Below are 21,218 nucleotides of genomic sequence, written 5' to 3' on the forward strand. Positions count from 1 at the left end.
TTCAAAAGTAAAGTGGGATAAGCAGCGAGGTGAAGTAAAGGCGTATTATGAGTTGTGAAGGTGGAGACTGAGGAAGGAGAAAACAACCAACAGAGACATTAAGCTGAAAAGGACGTGCAGAAGGACAGAGAGGGAGAGAGTATTTTGAAGATGGGAGGAGTACTTGGAGGAGGAGCTGATGAATGGGGGGAAATTAGAGGGAGGGGGGGGGCAGATGAATCACAAAAACACGAGAGGAATCAGAAAAACTCTGCAGTTCTTTGCCGCCTTAACATTTGTGCCACACTAGCAGCGGTGGTGCATTGAATTGCAGTGGGGTTGGATGGTGTCTGCACTGGAGTGGTGTGTTCATGGATAACCACAACACCCGGGGGCGCAGTGGAAGAACAGCTTCGGCGGCAGCCCCCCACTCGTACAGGCTGTCACGGCAAACGGTAATCCTCCTGCCACCGTGTTTGAGCTAGTGCTGGTACACAGCTCCACATAAATGTCTTGCTGCTGGGGTTTCGGACACCTCTGGGAGTTTGGGTGGTGGGCGGCTTGCACTGCCTCCCTGTGTGGCTGTATCCATGCCAGTGGGAGTGCTGTCCCACTGGTTGGAGCTGCCTCTGTGGATCCAGCATGTGGGGATGTTGCTGCTGGTTGCAGGCCAAGTGCTGGCTCTGTCAGCTGAGGTTATGTGGCAAACGCTCATGTGTCTGAAACATGAACCCAAACGGTCCACTGGAGAACTCTCTCACAGATGTTTTCTCTGCAGGTGTGGTGCATATGGACACACATCGAGCACCTGGAAGAAACTAAGAGCTGAATTTCTCTTTTTAAATCACATTTGATTTTGCATTTGGCAGATGAGGCTCATCCTGTTACCTTGACACTGTGGAATAATGCTTTTGTCATTTAGAGGGGACAGGAAGTCTTTGGAATGTCAGCAGTACTTGAACACCTACATTGTCATTGCTGTTATTCCCCCAGAAAGACAGTTTACCAAAGGGAAATCTGTGAGACTTAAGACTTTGATGGTTAGATAAAATGCATTTGAAATATATTTATATACTTTATTTGACCATTTAAAAGGCTTAAAATGCAACATTACTGTAAAAATCTAATAAAGCAAATGTGTGCGGTGTTTGCTGTAAATGTGTTGTGTGTGCAAAGTGTTTAGTGGCCGTTACATCCCGAGAAAAGGAAATTATCTGCTAATGTAACTGTATTGGAAAGGCAGCATGGTGCTGCAGTGGCTGGCACTTTGTTCGTAGGCAGTGAACGTCGTTCTTCACGTGGGAACTTCTCCACTGTTCAAACGTCCGCTCGGACAGCTGCGTGCTGCTGCAGGAAAAACAGCAGAGCCTTCTAGAGAAATGTGGCATATACCATTTATTCCTTTGTTATCTTAACTGTGTGCTTAGCATCACTGTCCTGTTGGAGGATGAACATTTGCTCCAGTATGAGATCCATAGTGCCCTTGAGCAGGTTATCATCAAGGATGTTTACGTATAGTGCTGCATTGCTCTTTCCCTCATCCTTGAGTTATTTCCCAGTTCCTGCTGCCGAAAACATCCCTACAGTGCAATGTTCCCTCTGAGCTGCACGCGTGCGCAATTGCGCACTGCTGGCACGGTCTCTGCGCACAGAAAATTTGCGTTGCGCACGGAAAAAAATTCGGACCTGAATTGAAATTAAAATTAATACTTTAACAATTCTGTTCTGCAGTGTGAGTCAGTGACTGGCTGCTCCCGTATGGGATTAGAACGAGGCCACCTTATCCCACAGTCCAGCCAATGATGCGATTCACATTCGTATATACGCAGCTAATCAACGTGGTGACAGGCTATGACAGCGTCCTTATGTGCCGACACCGGTGTTTTAGCAAAGCGGCTGATGTGGAGTGAAGCCACGTTAATGACAACGTGTACAACCATTGGAGATGTGAGCAGGACAGACGGAACAACTGACGGAAAAGTGTGGACTTTATACCAGTTTTTAAATTGTGTTGATCGGCCGCGTAAAACCAGAGTTATGATAAAATATCTGCAGTGTTTGGTTTTCTTCCTGAATACTGTCGTTATATTTACTGCGGGAGAAACGGTAAAAACAGGAGTGACGGCGAGTTTTTGAGATGTGAGAGATTTGCGACGTTTAGCGCCAATCTTGGTGTAGTTAGTGTGTAGTTAGTGTGTAGTTAGTGTGTAGTTAGTCAGTCAGTGTTGGGTAAGTTACTTTAAATTAGTAACTTAGTTACATTACTAGTTACTTCTATCAAAAGTAACTCAGTTACTTCAAGTTACTCGTTACTTTCAAAGTAACTAGTTACTAGGGAAAGTAACTTTGGTTTTACTCAGAATTCTCTTGTTAATGTGTTGCTTCCGTAACTGGATACCCAGCCAGATGCCAGTCTTCTAGCTTGCTTACTTGCCACAAGTGCACTGTGCCACCTACCAATAGAAAGGAAAAAATAATGTGCACATTTCCACGAGAGAAATCCCACGCCTGATTCTATCCTAGCCATTCTATCCTCGCTTTTTACATCCAACACAAAAACTGCAGTCGTGGTGCTTTCGATTGTACTCAGAACTCGGAAATTCTGCCTTCTGAATAGGAAGATGTAGGTAACACCAGACTGCAGATGAGCTGCATACAGGGCTGGACTGGGACAAAAATTGTCCCGGGCATTTTGACTAGAGACCGGCCCACCATTATAGGAAAAATCATAAAGCCTTTGAATGAAAATAAACACTGTTGTGACAGTGATGTTCACTGTTCTGATGGTATATATGCATCAATCTATCAATCGTTTGTTGTAAGATTCAGATAATTATTTTTTTAAAAGTGAGACATTTTAAATGAGAATAAGAAAGTATTTCCTTGTGCCCCCCTTTCCCTTTTAATGCCCTACATGGACCCCTGGCAACACTTTGCTAGACCCGCCCCTGCACAGTTACCAGCTGTCAGCTACTTAGAAAAGGATCCTGGTGTTATTTGTCTCTCAGAAACAGTTCATAACTTCCCTTCAACTCATTCATGTCACCTAAAAGGTAAACCTGTTTCTCCATCACCTGTTCAGCTCTGATGATTCAGTAAGGACATCTCCTGGTTTCATCTTCATGTTTCCCTCTCACCACATATCCAAACCGATATCATGACCAGCAGCTTTACAGCTGTGGCTCCAGCAAACATCAGCTGATACTAGAAATTAATATTAAATAAATTCTAACAACAGCTGATCAAGCTTAAACGTGCTGCTGTTGTTTCCTCTTTCTGGCGCAAAGTGGGCGATAAACAAACAAGAGAGAAAAGCCGATCAGCTGATCATTGATCAGTTTCATGATTGAAGTAGAAACAGGAGAGGGAGGGTGAGAGGATGAGAGAAGAAGAGGCAGCTGTGCAGCAAAGACACAGAATAACTCCAGCTTTGTGTCTTTTTCATTGTAGCTGAAGTCCGGGACAAACTGTGTTTCTTTTCACCTCAATAAGAAACGCGTAATATTTTCTCTGAATACCAGACGATTCTGTTTTGGACGGTTGGCAACTCTAATAACTTATGAACAAAATAAAGTTCAACATCAGTAACATAGCACCACCCAGCTGTATAGAAACTCCGTCATGCTAGCTAGCACGCAGTACGGAAAAGTCAGCACAACGAAAATAAACTCCACCTAAACTTGGTTCATATCTGACCCAGATGGACTGCAGGTCATAACTTCTTACCTGAAGTTCAGTTCACCTGATACTCTCGGACCAGCAGCGCTTCGGGTCTCTCCTCTTGCCTCCCCTTCCCTCATCCACCTGCTGGCCTCCACCACTTGCTAATGTTATTGAATCTGTGGAAGCTCCGAGATAGCCACCACACGAAGTAACGAATAACGAGCCTATCTAAATCCCAGTAACGACTAACGCGTTCCCGGTTTTGGCATAATAACTAGTTACTGTGCTCGTTACCACAATAATAACGTAGTTACTGTAACGCGTTACTTAATAACGCGTTAGTCCCAACACTGGTAGTCAGTAGTTTTGTTGTGTGTGTCAGAACAATGAGGCGACTGCTGAATGTTACAGGTGTTACAGCAGTGATACATCTCCTGTTGTCAGGCCTGCAGGTATCAGGCTGTTGTTCTCCTTCCTCTCATAGTGGACAGAAATGATTTTTTGGAGCGGCACAAATAATTTGTGTGGCATCAGATTTGATGCAGAACAGCTGATTGTTCTGTAAATAGTTTGAAATGTTTATTTAAAAAAACGTCTTGGCTGCATTTTTAGATAAACAGCTGCAAAAAACTTTGTTTGCATAACTCAGTTACTTTTTTGAAGAAGTAACTATATAATTAATTGCCCAGCATTGGTCATTATTTACTGTATTTTGCAGACAGAGAGTTACAGACTCTCTCCCAGACCACAGACTCAGACTCATGATATGAGTCAGAGCTTTATAAAAAGAAAAAGAAAAAGAAAGAAAGTTGTGTTTTCAAAATTGGAGTTCAAGTTATTTTTCCTTCCAATAGTGTTAACATGCTACACAGGTCATGAACAAGATTGTTTTTAATTTTCATTGTAAGTGGGCTAAAGCAGTTAATTAAAAGTAGTCTAACATAAACGCTGTAATTTGATTATTTTAATAAACATGTAACTTGGGTGGATTCGATGCTGGCGTGACCACAGTGCACACGTCTGCTGTTGCTCACAGTGGTCCAAGAGACCACTCAGGGAGTTTGTGTGTTCGCTCAGACACATGAAAAATTAGAGGGAACATCCCTACAGTGTAATCCTGCCCCCACCGTGCTTCGCTGTAGTGATGGTGTTGTTCGGGTGATGAGCGGTGCCTGGTTGAGGTCTGCATGACAGACTAGTGTGCTGGGATGCATCATCAGTGATGTAACATGAGGTCATCACAGGTTTTAAACCTCTCAACATCAGACACCCTCTCTCACCTGGATTAATCAGACTCACAGCCGCAGTCGTCAACAGATCTGCCTTCTTGATCCAAAGACACCTTGTGGCTTTCTCTGCTGCCTCGCTACCTGATCTAACGACCCTCATTTATGCCCGGCAATAGAAGCACTTTGCAGAGTGAACACTTTACAAATCCTGGGCATCCCACCTCTGCATGCTCGCAGGAAGATCGTCCGCCTGTGCCTGCTACTATGCACACTTTACCTCGTTTGCCTCTTTTATGTGCTCTGCAGGGCGTACTTTTAATTCCAGCACGATCAAATATATGTAAAAAAAAAAAAAGATTATGATTTGTATAGCAGCAATCCTAACCCTTTAAAATCTGTCTTGTGTGTAAAATGTCAGTGATGGAAGCTGTAAGGCTAGTCTATAGAAGGAGTACAAGTTTCACAGTGAAGCGTAGTGGCAATTGCCAAAAATGGCAATTTTCAAGTAAAGTCTGAAGTTCCTTTCCACTCGCTGTATTATGCACTATAACTCACCTATACTTAGAGCCAGATTTAAAGGAAGAAAACTTGAAGGACTGAGTATCAAATAAACTGAATATTTCATCTCATCAGTGTAAAAGTGTTCCTGTTGTTTGCTGGGATGTGGATGGTGAAGTCCAGATGTGTACAGCTGACGGACAGCAAAGAGGGAAACTGTGATGGTCAACGATGTTTTAATGTTTTTGAAGCTAACAGTGAAGCAGTAACAGGACAACAGTGAACACATCCCACACGTCTCCTTTGAACTCTGAAGAGAGAAGCGGGCTGTTGGAGACATCGCAGCTTCAATTTGAACTTTGTCCTGCGCCCCCCACCCCCGACACCACCACTTGAACTACACTATTCCCTTTCAGACATCAGCAGATCATCTTGGCCAAGCAGGAAAAAGGAACTTGCACCTCAGCCGAAGCTGGATTAGAAACTGCTGCCGAGACCTGTTTTGTAATCCTCTGGAGAAGATGCAGACGTAGCCCTCACAGCACACATGTCAAATCATGCAAAGTTTCTCCATGATTCACTTTTTAAGACAAAGAAATATTCATGATCCTTCTCTTTGTACGCACCTGTTTACAAGTAAAGTCTGTAGATAAGAAATCTACTCAGAGGTGGAGGGGTGGGGGGTCTATTTAAGCCAAAGCACTGAGTGTTTAGCTGAGAGCTGGACCTCCTCCTCAGCTACAGCCCCTCACATCACTGTTACAGAGGGAGACATTGACAGCACTGAAGCAACAGCAAGGCAAAGCTCGTTTTCTTCATTCGTTCTTTTCAAAACAAACTAAATACTAAATTAACAGCGGACTATTCATCCATGGCATCACATTCTCAGTAACGTTGCACAGAATCTCCACAGCCTGTGTTCAGCCTCGACTGTGCAAAATCTCATCCTTCATCTGCTACAGCATGCGTCCATGCCTTTCTTCACGCCACTGTTACGCAGCGTCTCTTTACGCGCTCATTTCTCCTTCACCTCTTATATTGACAGACTGCTTTAGTGAAACAAGGGTCCATGTGTAATGTTAGAATTGCACTAACGAAAAAATCCCATCCAGAGAAGCTGGTGATTCCCAAACTGTGGACTAAATATTAGACTGAAAGCATCTGCAGTGGAAGGCTTTACAGGATCACAGGTACATAAACAGTGCTGTGAACAAGTGCTTGCCCCGTTCTTGATATATACATTGTTTTTGCATTTTTGTCTCACTTTCAGGTCATCATACAACTGTTAATGTTACACAGACATAACCAGAATAAGCTCAAAATTAGGATTAAGGGTAAAAAGTTATCCAAACCTACCTGGCCTAAAGTCTAAAAACTGGTAGAGTATGGAGGAGCACTGGTGGGGTGTTGGCCATGAACAACCTGTTAAGGTCATGGACTTGCTGGTATATTTGGGATTGTGTTGTTCTGCTGCGTAACCCGAGCACGCTCGAGCTGTACGTCGGGTCGAGAGCAGAATTCCTTTTTCCATCCAGATCCTTAATCATCCAAGCAGCCCACTCCCACTCCCTCCACATGCTCTTACTGTGATGTTCTTTTTATGAAAAGCCGTTTTTGTTTTTTTCCTTTTTCAAACAGGGCCAGGTAGGTTCGTTTTTCCCTCACCAAAAATCACAAATCAATTAAAAACGTTATCTTATTTTAAATGTTGTCTGATGATCTTAATCACTGCAGTGTGACAAACATGCATGAAATGAAGAAATCAGGAGGCAAATACTTTGTCGCAGCACTGTAGCTTGCTCCAAATATACAGAACAAAATCCAAACAGGTTTAAAATGGACCAACTAGGTGTTCAAATGTTCTGTTTTCTCATGTCAGTGAGCCAAACCCATTAACATGGTTATGTCACGCACACAGCTCTGGCTACACACCTACTGTTCAAACTATTTGTGTGTGACAGGCAGGAGAGAGCTGGCTTTAAGAGAGACAGAGGCACTAAAAGAGCTGTTTTCAGATAGACACTGACTTGAGTGGCTGCCCCAAGGCTCAGGATAAGGTCAATAAGGATTATTTAGAACTGAGAATAATGAAAAGATACAATATTACAGTCTAAAAATAAGAACATGTTCCTTTAAAGCCCTTTCGACACAAAGTATGTAATGGCCGTTGCATACTTTGTCCACTAGAGAGCCTAAGTTAGCTTTAAAATACCAACATGGCAGCTGTAGAGCTGGTGTCCTGCAGGCTTTAGATATGACCCTGGGTCAACACACCTGAATCAAATGATTAGTTCATTGTCAGGCCTCTGGAAACCTTTTTAATTTAGCCATTTAAACCAGCTGTGTTGGATCAAGCACATGTAAAACCTGCAGGACGCCAGCCCTTGAGGCCTGGAGTTCCCCCACCCCTGCTATGGAGCTAAGCTGTCGAGTAAAACTGAAAACCAGCCGAAGAATGACAGCTGAGCTTTTAAATAAAGCAACAGATGAGATTCTAGACAGCGAGACTCTGAACGATGGGCCAGTAACAGAAAAACATATCAGGAACTTTAATGGGATTTTCTGACAGGAGGGTGTGAAGCAGAGAGGCCACATGCACAATAATCAGGCTGCTATGCAAACACGCACACAAGCACACAATATTGGTCCCCACTGTAGCGCTGTTAAGGATATAATAGTTTATTTAGCACTTCAAAATATGGGTCCGTCTACAGACAGATAACTGCAAGCTGGTGTAAGGCTGGTAGTCATCGGTGGAGCACTTGGGCACCGAGAGTTGTGTTCCACTCACTCACTCACACATACAGCCTCAAGATGAACAAAGCGAGGCTGCGGAGCCTTTGCACATGTAGCAGCTTCCTCTTTGCCCTCCCATCCGTGTCCCTTGTTATCATAGTGTTGAGCCATTTCTCATTCAGTAAGAAAACTTAAACAAAGGGCTACATAAACATATGTTTGCATATAAATTATTGGCATTTTAATGATGCTATGTCAGTACTAAGCTGGAAAAAAAGACCTGTGAAAACCTGTTGTGTGTAAAAACCACACCTGGTGTTATCACATTCTCCTCCACGCAACTTTGAGGGTTCGCGTTCAGTTAATTGCAAAGAAAAAAAACAAACAACAAAAAGCCTTCAAATAAAACTCAAGTGTACAATCTGTATTTTCTTTAACTGTACAAGTGTCAAAAATATCCAACTATTTCCAGCTGTGATCTGCCAAGTGATGCTGATGGATGTGCAGGTATTCCACAGATGCTGTCGTGCAGCTCTTGAGAACACGGGTTCGCTCCCGGAGATCTGAGCTACACTGGTACGGTACAAAAGCAAAACTGCTGTCCAGGAAGAAAAAGGCGAGTGAGATGAGAGGCGAGGAGGTCGTGCGTCATCCTTATAGGACGTCTGACGTTTCTTTTCGAGTCCCCAGTCTCGGGCATGTGTCCTCTTTCTGTTGGAGAAACGCAGTGACTGCATCTTGATGGTGAGAGTGTGTTGATGAGGTTTGATAAGTGTCTTCTCTATTTATTTATTTTTTTTCCATGAAAACGTGTGTATGTCTGTGTGTGTGTGTGTGTACTGGCAGCATACAAAGTCAACCAAGCTGCCAGTGATGTTTGAATTTGCTGTGTTACTAATCGGTGTGAAACTGAAGCATCACATTTTGGGCTCAAATCATGTCCACACCAGGCTAAAACCCACCCACTTGTCTCTTTTCCCTCCTCTCTTCTCCTTCTCATTCGGTCAACCAATCAGCCGAGACAGGGGCGGGTGGGGCCTAGGCTCTGGGCCAATAGGAAAGCTTGTACCACCTCCTGGGTCTGCTGGGGTGTAGTGTTGACGTCCTCCAGGGCATCCGCCACTGCAAACTGCCGGTCCCTCAGCCGGTTCCAGTTGGACAGTACGTTGTGGTATTCAAACACCTTCTCGTAGTTTCCCACTGAGTTGTAGAGTTTGATCAGGCCTCGGTAGTCGTACTCCAGCCCACTGTAACCCTCGCCAAACAGCTTTTTACCTGTGAAGACAGAAACATCACAGACCATGTTTCATTCAGTCTCTCTGACTCGAGCCCCGTTTTTGATAATATGTTACCCTCTTCCATTGTAGCGAAGTAAAGTCAGGTGTTGGACTGATTAATGTCAGCTCTACATAAATGATTACATAACAATAACAGCAAAACTTGGCAATTAACTGAGAAGTAGGTTGAGTATGACGCATCTCAGTACAACATGTTCTGTGACGAAGCAACATCAGGACCCAGGCCTTGGGCCTCATTTACTGTGACACTAAAAAACATGGACGTGAACTTGTTCTGCTCTTACTGACCGATAGCAATGGAGCGCAGATAGAGCCTCTCTGCATCCTCATACTGGTTCATGTCATAGTTGTAGAGGGAGGCCAGGTGACCCACAGACAGAGCCACCTCATAGTCTTCGTGGCCCAGTAGCTGCTCCTTAATCTGGATGGCTTTGATGTGCATCTCCTCTGCCTCCTGGTTACACAAATACAAGACAAAGAGATATGAATCACAAACAAAGACAAAACTCAAAGGCAATATTTATTTGGTTTCCATGGCCTTTCCCATAAATCAAACATCCAGCTACGTTTCCACTGAAAACAAAAAGTGGTTCAGTGCCTGTAAGTGTTGTAACTGGGTCAAAGTAAAGTTGTCACATTACACTCTGAAAGCAAGTTATGGCCTTTCACACTTAAATTGTTTTCCAGTCCATTTCCAATGGACTAAAAGGAATAACGAGTAGTCCCAAGTCAGTCTCTCATTAACAGCAGGATATTAGATACTTGCCCAAAGTCATTTCAGCTGCAGACTAGAACTTCTGCAGGATTACTTTTAACCTCCACTCTGGCTTTTTATAGGCCAAAGACAGCATCTAAGACTGGTGCACACTCTTTATAAATGTGCACCACTCTGATATTTGTGTAATCCCAGCCAACTGCAATGACAATATTTCACATCTCATCATTTCTGGCTTTAAATAGCAAAAACCATTCAGTCTCCCACAAACAGTGGTTTGTGCTTGTAAAAGCACAATGTGACTCACTCTCACACAAACACTCATCTCTTAATCAAGATGAGGTGAATGTGGAATAGCTCTTCTCTGCCGTTGACCTTTTCTTACACTGAGATTATTTTTATCACAAGGCAGCACAACTGGCACACGCTGGGATGGTTTATGCCCCTTAATTTTAATTATTGTGTCAAATATTACAAACCACACATGTCCTCCTCACCTTAAACTTCCTCATGGACTGGTAGAGTCGTCCGAGGTTGCCATAGTGTTTGGCTGTCTGTACGTTGAACTCTCCGAAAGCTTTCTTGGCCAGCTGCAGCGAGGAGAGGTGCAGGTCATGAGCCTCCTGCAGGAGGCGCTCTTCTGTCTCTTTATTGTGACAGTCGATGGCAATTTCTTCCAGAATCAGGGCTGTTGGGGAAAAACAAGCAAACGCGGATAGAGTCTATAAGACATAATGCACAGCTTCAAACAGATACAGCACTGCGCAAAAGTCTTGAGCTATCCCTAACTTCTTATGTTTTAAAGGATTCAGACTCCATGTAAACTGGTCTTAATCAATAATTCTCCAGGCGTCCTGAAGCTCTTTCAAACTGTTTGTTTGGACATCGGCTGCTTTTTCACTCACTTGTTGAATGTTTTTTTAATCTGTCAAACCACAAAAGTTTGACCTACGAATAGACAACTTAGCAAAGAACCAGTTTTAAATTGTTCTTTCAAGGTACTTTATTACAAGCAGCCAGTCACACACACGAGCATAATACTACTCTCCACTTTGCCTGCCTTACCTTTGACTCTCTTAGAGGAGGCCAACAGAAGATGGTCCTCAGGCAGAATGTGAGTTATGATGTCTATGGCACGTTCTGCATGGAATCTGAGGGACAAACACAGCACTCAGTCGTGTAACTCAGACTTGGCTGGAAACTCTACATATTGGGGACAAACACTTCCAAGAATATCAAGCATTTCCATTGAACAAAGTTGTTTTGCAGCTCATACAGTCCAAAAGTGGATCAAAGGTCTCACCATTAGGCAATGCTGAATCACAGCCTTTGTATACACGAGGAGCATCACATGATTAATTACACAAACAACAGGCATCTCCAGTCATCTTTACGTCTGCCCGTGTGTACAGTTAAACATTTAATATGTGCAGCTGCATACACATTACCCAAATACCAGAGTCTGACTTTTGGTGTTGGACTACATTTACAAGGCAGCTCATGAGGAATGTAATTAGCCGAGTTTAGAAGATGCACTCACAGAGCATTGTCAAATTTCCCAGAGCTGTACTGGTGCACATATGAGGAGTAGGCTAGGTCTTCATGGGCTGTGGCAACATGGATGTTCTTCCCCCCAAAGACCGATTGTCGGATATCCAGCGCTGTCTGGGATTTGTACATCAGACAAGATTGAATTAAATAACATCACTGAAAACAAGAGCATACTCCTGTAGCACATCGCTCTACGTACCTGGTAAATAGCAACCGATTGGCATATGTTGTCCACATTTAATAAGTAAAATCCATAATCTAGCAGCGTGTCGGAGTACTTGGGATGCTTGTGTCCAAAATGTTCTCTGTAAGACAATATTTTCAGTCAGAAACTGCGATGTTAGAAAGTACCCTGTCGAGTCTTCATTACACCCAGCGGGTTACCTTGCTAGAAACACTGCATGTTTGATCAGCTGCTCTGCTTTTCTGAACTCTCTTTTCACCACGCAGGCCTGCAGGGAAGAGACAATCCACAGTTTACAAATGTGTCTGGAAGACTAGTGTAAAAATTCAGACAAAGACTGATCTGAGCGATAAATACATGTGTGAGTGTTACCTTGGAGGCCTGGCGAAGGACATCAACCACTACTTTGACAGGCAGCCCTGGAGTAATTTCCTTCATAGCCTCTATACACCACCTGTACGCCTGAGAGACAAGGTCATTGCAGACAGAAAGGACTTTCAGTTGTCTCAGTATCAAAACTGTAAAGCACCTCAGTGGTCAAACCTACACACCTCGTCATAGTGGCTTTTGGCAAAGAGCAAGGCACAGAGCTCGCCGTACAGCGCTGCCTTGTTGGCCTGGTGGCCATGTTTGGCTAGTTTGTCCATGTAAGACTGAGCAAGCTTGAAGGTCTCCTCCCCAAGGTGGTACTTGCAGTTGCCATTACGGACATGAAGCAGCCTGAAGAGAGAAGACAGGGACGCTTCAGTCTCAGTCTTATCTGCTGTATTACTGCATAACTGTCAATTTAAAAACAACAAAAGCTGTGGAAGGAAACTGCTGCACTGGTTTCACTGAAAATAACTGGATTCAGTTTTCCGCAATTTGCAACATGTGTGTGTGCATGTATGAGAGAAGCTCAGGCTGGCTGTCACCACTGCTACCGTCTCCTGGATTCCTCAGTTTCCAAGGATGGTGAAGCCCATCTTTAAATATGGGCCCATGGTACTTCTAACAATGTTGCTTTTTTTAGTTTATAACAGTTACAGTGTTGTTACTCCATGACAGATAGCTGCTACTTCCACTCAGAAGGAAAGCTTAACCGTCTGTGATGAGATACAGTTTCTGTGTTTTATCCGTTTTCATCTGATAAGAATCAAAAAAATGTAAAGACAGACTGTATAACAGCTCTTCATATGAATCACTCAGTGGCTTTTATTCACAACTAACATTTCAAGCTGTGCTGTCAGACACCTAAGTGTTCTGGGAGAAAACACATGTTGTGTAACATCATATCTGGCACATCTAACAATTATGGTATTGTAACTATAGGACACAGAGTTCCCTGGTGAATAAAAGCAGCTCTTTGAGACTGACCTGACACAGCATTCCACAGCCCGGTAGCAGTGGAGGACCTCACTGTGGAGCGTGCACAGCTGCAGGCACGACAGAAACACTTTCTCTGCATCTCCATACCAGCCCGCATCCGACAAGAAGCCACCTACAAACAGAAACATGACAGTCATCTGCCTAACAACTATGGTGTCTGCTAGTCATAGCACAAGGGTCTTAAGAAAACCAAACTTTGACTGGAAGTTTGGTCACTTAGAAAGAAATCTCTAGAGCATAGGTGTCAAACTCTGGCCCGCGGGCCAAATTTGGCCCGCAGCCTAATTACATTTGGCCCGCGAAGCCATACCAAATTATTATTAGAGCTGGCCTACTGGTATTATACAGCTAATATATATATTAGCTGTATAATACTAATACTTTGCTTGTTCCATATTCAGTTTTCCAGCAAAACCTATTTGAGTCCATAAGAAAAGATTCATTCTTACATCTGGAGGAAGATTTCTTCTTCAATAAATATTAATGTTAGCCTGCAACTTTGTTCCATTTTGAATTTTGGCCCACTCTGTATTTGAGTTTGACACCCCTGCTCTAAAGTTTTAAGGCACAGAGAATATCAACCCAAAATCCAGAAACACACATTATGTAAAAGTTAATGACATGCAAATCAGTTTCTAAGTGAAATAAATATTTAGTATTTTGGTGGAGAAACCCTTGTTGGGAAGCACAGCAGTAAGATGTTTCTTGTAGGGATTTTGGCCCATTGCTCTTTACAGAAACTCTAAAACCTGGCTGTTGCTTAGCAACTTGAGGCTTCGGCTCACTCCACAAATTTCATATAGGAATGACAAGCTTCTTCTTATCCTCTCCTTTGTTGCCTTGTTGGTATGTTTTGGGTTAATGTCATGTGGGAAGACTTTTGTTCTTTGGTGGAGAAACTGGAAAGAAACTGATTCTGCAGACAGGTGTGCTTTATACACATAATGAGTTAAGATGGGGAGTATCTGGAATTCACTGACTAATGTTTCAGAGATCTGTGGGAGCTAGAACTCTGCTCAAATATTAAATTCTCTCAATGACATGACAATTATTATAATAACGTATTATCATAATACATATGGCCTAGGGCTGTTCGATATAACGACATATATCTGATGACGATATAAAAACGTCTATCGTTTCATTTTACGCTGTTGTTTGTTTCGTGGTGTCACAAAATAAACTGTTTACGGTAATATTTGTTCATGGTTCTGATGGTCACTGTAGTGGCTATATTCATTTCTTAAAGTTCTCTCTTTCTCTTATATGTAATATAACCACACTACGGACGGACAAGCGCCTGTTTTTATGTGTTGTCGTTAGCAACAACGACGGTAACAGCATCGCGTGTCCGCTTGTTTATGTTCCACATAAACCTTTCACAATAAAGCTCAAGATCCTGTTGAGACTTTTCAAAATAAACTGAATCACGTGAAAGAGCAGAGTATTTACAGATGAGAAGTAAAAAAGAGCCGCCAGGTGCTAAAAAATAAACCTTAGACTCAAACGTTAGAACAGGCTTCTCCCCGCAGCACGCCGTGTAATAAATACTCACAAAGAAAACGGCGGTCGTTACAACTTATGTCTAAAAATGTATCGTTTCATGCGTCGGTTAAAACACTCGACTCCAGCTACACGACGCGCAGCTGGAAACACTTCACCTGCCCGAGATTCACAGACTTTACAGAAAATGTTACATTTTTGTGATTTATATCGTTATCGGGACGATAGAGGTCTTATATCGGGATATGAGATTTTGGTCATATTGCACAGCCCTAATATGGCCCACATTATATGCTGTTTATATTGTACATTATCAACCACCTAACATAAGGACAGCTCTGCACTTCTATCCCACACAGTGCTTATCTGAAGCCTCCACTGCCCAGCCCTGACATTTACCCAGCACAAAGCCAAACTGGATGGCCTTCTCTTTGACGTGGGCGTCAGACTCGGCGATGTAGGAGCAGCGGCGGCTGAAGGAGTTTGCCAGAACTGAGGCCACTTTCACACCGTGGTCCATCAGGGCCTGGAAACAGTGGTGCAGGAGGTGTCTGCAGTGATGAAGTCAAAGGGAGACATCGGGTCAACAGTCAAATTGCAGGAAACCCCAAAAAAAAAAAAAAAAAAAAAATCCAGTCCACAAGCAGCTTTTAGCGTCAACAGATTCTTATCAGACATGGCCGTAGACAGCATGCCACCATCCCTACTGTACAGAACACCTGGCACAGTTAACTAGCAGTAAGAATATCACACAAGGGACCGTCAAGAAATGAACAACAGGTCAATGTACGCAGTTGATGTCCTCATCATACAGAAGGGATCTCATTTCCATATATGGGCATTCCTCAGTCTAAAGAAGATTCACATGAAACAATGTCTACGATGATAGGTGTCAAATGTGTTTTCAAAGATCTACAAACAAGACCTTAAATTCTCTAGTTAGAAATTATATGATGGAAGCAATCACAATATTAGAGTTTTGGTTGATGGACATTGCTTCCTTCCTCTCTGTTCCAGCATCATTAGTGTTTCACACCTATCAGTCTGCCTAACACTACATTTAACAGAGTGGACAAAAGAGTTTCAAAAGAGCTAAAAACAGATTTCTCTGGTTACCTAAAAACATGTTTAACATCATTAAGGGCACCCGACTAATCCTATGCTTGGTTCCAGTGTAAAAACTGGTTCCATCCACTGTTGGAAAAAAAAGAAGAAGAAAAAAAAAAAAAGAGGATTCCAGTATGAACAAATGAAAATGCAAGTTTGGTGAATGATGAAAAAACCGGCATTCACCAAACTCCAAATACCATCTTTACTGATGACAAAGTGGCCAGAGCTCATTTAAATGACTCTTTTCTACCCTCCTAAATTTAAAGTTTAACATCCCAGTGTACAGTGACATATACTTGTATACTTCCTCTATGTTTAGTAGCCAAAGGGTCTCCAAAGGTTAGGAATATTAATATTCCTCGTTTTACTGGATTAAGATGGAAGTTCTGCTTTTCATTTAACGTGTTGCCATGGTGAATTGTGCTATCAAAGCTCCATTGAAGGTGGCTTTCTTTCCCTACTCGCACACACTAAACTCAAGGTGAACGTACTCTGAGTTAACTGATCTCAAAGGTAATCAACTTGCAGTTTATGGTTAATCTCAGACTCTGCTGAACCTGCTCAGGACTGCAGTGGAAGTGTGAAAACTACTTTAGGAGAGTGATGGGCACAGTTTGGCCCCATTATGTTCTTACCTTTTGTCTGAAGCCCGCAGCACTTTAGCAAACACCTCCAGCTCACAGAACTCTCCCCCCAGCTGGCAGAGTCGACCCTGCTGGTAGAGCTGAGAGCACAGCACAGTGAGAAATGAGATTCAGTAACAATACAACAGATGTCATCTCTATAGGTACAAGTCAAATTTCTTAATGTGCAGGGGAACCAATGTCTCAGCTGCAGGTAAATGACAGTCTAACCTGTAACTACAGGAGTGAAGCTGAACATTTTTTTTACTCTGCTTTAAGTGATGCAACCAATGTTGTCTGCTGAACAGGAGCTTAAACAAAAAAAAAAAAAAATTGCTGATGTCTGGCCTGTCATCAAAGTGCACTCAGCTGGAAACTGTTATACTGAGCCAGGATTATGCTTGTTTATGGACATGCACGTGGGCTGCTGTGGACCCCACCCTCCAACTCTGCTTGCAGTCTGCCTGGAATGTCCATACAGAGCATCACAATCACATCTGATAAGAAAATCAACACCACTCAGATTAAATAGACCCTCGTACACTTGTGGACACAGACAGTATAATCCATATAATCCTTGACACGAATGGCTCACCACAGTGGTGTTTGTGACGGAAACTATTAATCACAGATGTCTCTCTCCAAGGTTCTTACATGAAATCTCACCTAATGAAAACTTGTACTGCAGCCACTGCTGTACTGGGGCGTTATTTTGGTTGTGCAGCTTTAACCTTTCAGTGCTTGTAATTTAAGTCAAACGCTCTACTCACAAGTAGTCACCTAGCTGTGGAGGGCAGTGGGAACCAGAAACAGGAAAACATGTGCAGTGTGGACAAGACAACTTCATGATATTAGGTGTGTGTACCATTTATGTGTCACCATTTCATAGAGTGTGTAAAAACACAGTGACAATTGTCTAGAACGGTGCTTAAAATTCTAGCATGAACTCCACAGATGTTCATGTTGCCCTCAGGATGATTTGGCACACTGGTAAAAATCAGTGTCAGTGCTAGTGAATTCACCATGTGCTGTTTCAGCAAACTGCTGAAACTGACAGGAACCTCCACAGTGCACACAGAACAGTACCACAGCACTCAGCTTTTAGATGCTAGCTTGTGTTTGATGAAAACTGACACTTTTGTTACAGCTGTACCTTCAATTTATTGTAATGACTTAAACTCGTGGCAGCATTTTCACATGAATTAGTCCAAAGCAGACTTTGAGCACACTGAGCAAAACTCCAGTATATCGTATCAAAAACACATCAGCAAAATGGGTAAACCAGCACTTGTGTTATTGTGCTTTCCTAATCATGTTAGGAGGCACTGAGCACATCGAGTCCATGCCCCAGACTTCATGTCAGTGTGTTTCTCCTGGGAACTGGGGCATCTGAGCTCTAAGGAAAAACCCATTTTGGTTTATTTACAGAAAATATTTATTCATGCTTTTGCTGGATTTGCACCAGAGTCATTATATAAAAGGAGAAAATGTTAACGAAAGCGTAAGAAAGTAACAAAATTATGTGCATTTGTAGCAGAAGAAAAACTTTCAGGGAAAAACAAAGAGTTTTTACTGGGTTTCTGTCACAGTGACCACTGAAATGCACAGATGGTGCAGACCACCCAAAACTTTGTTGTACATGTACAATGACAATAAAAGCATATCCTAAACTTATAATTCTCTCCCCATTCAAGTCTGTATGGGTTTTAAAGTAACTGCCCAGCAGCGTTTCAGATAGCGTCTGTGTTTAATGTTGCTTCTGAAATGGCTTTGGTTTGTGCCCACTAGGACAATAAACATGTATTTTAAAATGTTAATGAATCAATACAAACACAATTGAAAATGCTCTCTTCCCCTTTTCCATAAGTGTGAAGACGAGCTGTCTGACAACTTAAAGGTTTAATTCAAACTGTTAGACAAGAGAAAATTTATAATAAACTTTTATACCATAACATGACAGTGACACTGACAGTGTCTAATGAAGGTTTTATGTCACCTTGACCCTTGTTTTTCAAGAAAGACTCCATCTGGAACCTGCAGCACAAAGTAAGTTTAACACACTCAGCTTTGGTCAGCAAGACTGCAAAAGCACCGTTTTAGTTTGTTTTCCAGCTGTTGTCGTGTTGTTGGTGTGAGAAAAAAAGCTCAGAATAAATAAATAAAATGGAATTCAAACCACTGCTTGCAAATTGAATATAATAAGGTCAACAAGTACAAAGAGGAGCCTTCTTTTAGAGAATAATTTAATGTTAAAATTATCTGCAACCAATGAGAAAATAAAACCTAATAATAATCAAGGAACACAGAATATGAATATTTATTCATTAAGAATATTTCCCCTTACTACTGCTCATCAGGGAAAAACAAACTGACACTACTAAAAAACTTCAGACCCTCTTACTATCCAAAGGGATCTTCCTGGAAGAGACACCATTTTCCTAAACACTGATTGGTCAGTAGGCAGTGTTTTGAATTTCCAGTGACTGCTCTATAAATCATCAGAACACACAGAAACCCACAATGCCCGATTTCTTCCCAACTTAGCCTTAAGACACGTGGAGTAAAACTAATTATTTTTCCATCTGTGTCTTAAGACACACAGAGAGGCGCACATTAACAGAAGGACTACATGAATCAAAGTTACCAAATTGCCCCAGTTCTTAGCTCCATTGGCCCCCTGTCTTAATGCACGTGAAGCTCTATTTTTTTTTTCTTTGGGGGGGGGACACAGTGCAGTTTGCAGGTTAACACCTGCCAGTAAAATTAACTACAACCATGCCAAGCTGGATGTGAAACCTCATCTCTCAGGAAAATCAAGATCGATCCAAGATAAGGGCATTTTTGCCTGTAACTATTTTTCTACAATACTTCTTACACTGACGATTTTGTTCCAATATCAGAAAAGATATGAATATGGACAGCAGCACAATAACCTGGTGTCTGCCATACTTATAAAACAAACTAGGTTCACTTTGTTTACTTGAACTAATAAAGCTGAGAGGCTTGACTACAGCGAGTGCACTATGGCCTATTTAGTTAATCTAAAAATGATGCGCAGATTTCCCTCGATCGCTGCATCCAATCGATTGGCTGAAAACTGTTTTCAGTTGACTATGATTTTCTTCGGTTGTCTACAGGCCTACTGTGATGTTTACAGGAATCTGCAAATGGTTTTTGGCTATAATTGCATTCTTAAGTGTACCTAGATTTACTAATGTGCAAATAAATCTGTAAATATGCAGCTGGGGAGAGAAATGGCTGAGAAGTCTGAAATCTTTTCTTCAACAGCTGGAAATGATGACAAGTTGTTGTTATTGCAGTCACAATCAGTTATTTGGACAGGCCTCTCAGTTTGATAGATTGGTGTTACACTACATTTTTTAGATTTACAACCTCAATCCAAATGACATGCAACTACAAACAAAATCTCCAAACACATTTGCACATATTTGTGGCTACAATATTAACCCCAAAGAGAACACTCAAAGGATTTTTACACTTCTCACGCAATTGGTTTTAACATATGGTGTTACTTTTATTATTACTAAATAGTTAGCATACCATGACTGGGTGGACTAAAGGTTTTTTTCGTCCAAGTATTAGAGTTACACATCAGGTATACATCAATAAAGGTTCTAAAGATGCACCCGTAGATTAAACAAATATGAGATCCTAGTGTACATTTTATGGGCAGCTGGAATTATCTGGTGGGTGAAGATCGAGTAACTGTGAAACATGCTGTATTCGCGACCTTCATGTTTTTAAAATCCTTCCTCTGTCTGTCACGCCTGACCTCGGTGTGACACTTAACCAACTACACGTATCAGAAGGAAAGAATCGCTGTGAGGTTACACTGGTTTAATATCGCTGTCCGTCTTTATGGAAAGCTGATGGTGATTGTTTGTAAAAGCACACGTATCTTGTAAGCGAGGAGCTTTATACGTGAGAACGGCTAACGTCACTTTAGCCAAAGTGGGTCAGACCTGGACATGACAACACTAAAAACACCACATCACGGAACCAGTTCATTTAGATGGATACTTGGGTAATTAGCGACAGTCTCGATGCAGTTTAATAATTCGCTTCAACACACACACTGTCACACTAGCTTTCTGTAATGTCGAGGCTGGATAACTTGTTCGTTAGCCAAATCAGATTCCTAAGGAGGAATTTTCGATAGCTAGTCTAACGTTACCGACATTTCGCTAACGTTAGCAAGCAGTGTTAGCAGCAGACCACAGAAGCTCGCACAGGATGTTAGCTGTCACATCATTGAGAGTCTCCTTACTGCTAAAATCCTACCTTATAATAGACGTCGAACTGTATATTTTCTGGGAGGGACCGTATGTCCCTTCTTGACCGGCTGTAGTTGTCCACCACAGCCGAGATAGCAGTGTTGTACAGCGTTTCTGGGATCCATTCGAGCTCCACCGCAGCCATGTTGTTTTCCCTCTCCAAAAAAGCCCCAGAAGCTACAGCCCTCCTCAACTCTCCTTACATTCACTACCTTACCACTATTGAAGCCCTTCTTCTGCGAGTCCTCATGCAACATTCGCTCCGTATTGACACTACGAATATTATTGTTGCAGACAAGTCAGTGTCTCGATTTAAAAAACCGCTGTTTCATTTCCATCCTTCTCTTTCATCTTCGACTACTCGTCGACCCTACAGCAGTTCCGTGCCCCCGTCCCGACGCTCACACTCACGGGCGCTGACGCAATGACGTCATTGTGCAGTCGATGCTGAACCAACAGGCTCCAA

At 42.4% G+C, this 21,218-nt stretch overlaps 1 protein-coding gene across 1 annotated transcript; it reads right to left on the reverse strand.

Annotated features, from left to right (window-relative positions):
• Positions 1-5,588: 5,588 nt before the first annotated feature.
• On the reverse strand, positions 5,589-21,203 carry appbp2 (amyloid beta precursor protein (cytoplasmic tail) binding protein 2). The gene is made up of 13 exons (XM_005930850.3): positions 20,760-21,203; positions 16,470-16,558; positions 15,124-15,275; positions 13,210-13,333; positions 12,405-12,573; positions 12,226-12,315; positions 12,054-12,121; positions 11,869-11,974; positions 11,659-11,783; positions 11,184-11,269; positions 10,616-10,806; positions 9,692-9,857; positions 5,589-9,380 (listed from the first exon to the last, which is right to left on the reverse strand). Exons 1-13 carry the CDS (start codon positions 20,895-20,897, stop codon positions 9,118-9,120), a joined length of 1,767 nt encoding a protein of 588 aa, XP_005930912.1. The 5' UTR covers positions 20,898-21,203; the 3' UTR covers positions 5,589-9,117.
• Between the last annotated feature and the right edge of the window lie 15 nt (positions 21,204-21,218).

This window comes from Haplochromis burtoni, unplaced genomic scaffold (genome assembly GCF_018398535.1).
Source record: "Haplochromis burtoni strain Fernald_Lab_line unplaced genomic scaffold, NCSU_Asbu1 Contig_132, whole genome shotgun sequence".
Lineage (NCBI taxonomy): Eukaryota > Metazoa > Chordata > Actinopteri > Cichliformes > Cichlidae > Haplochromis > Haplochromis burtoni.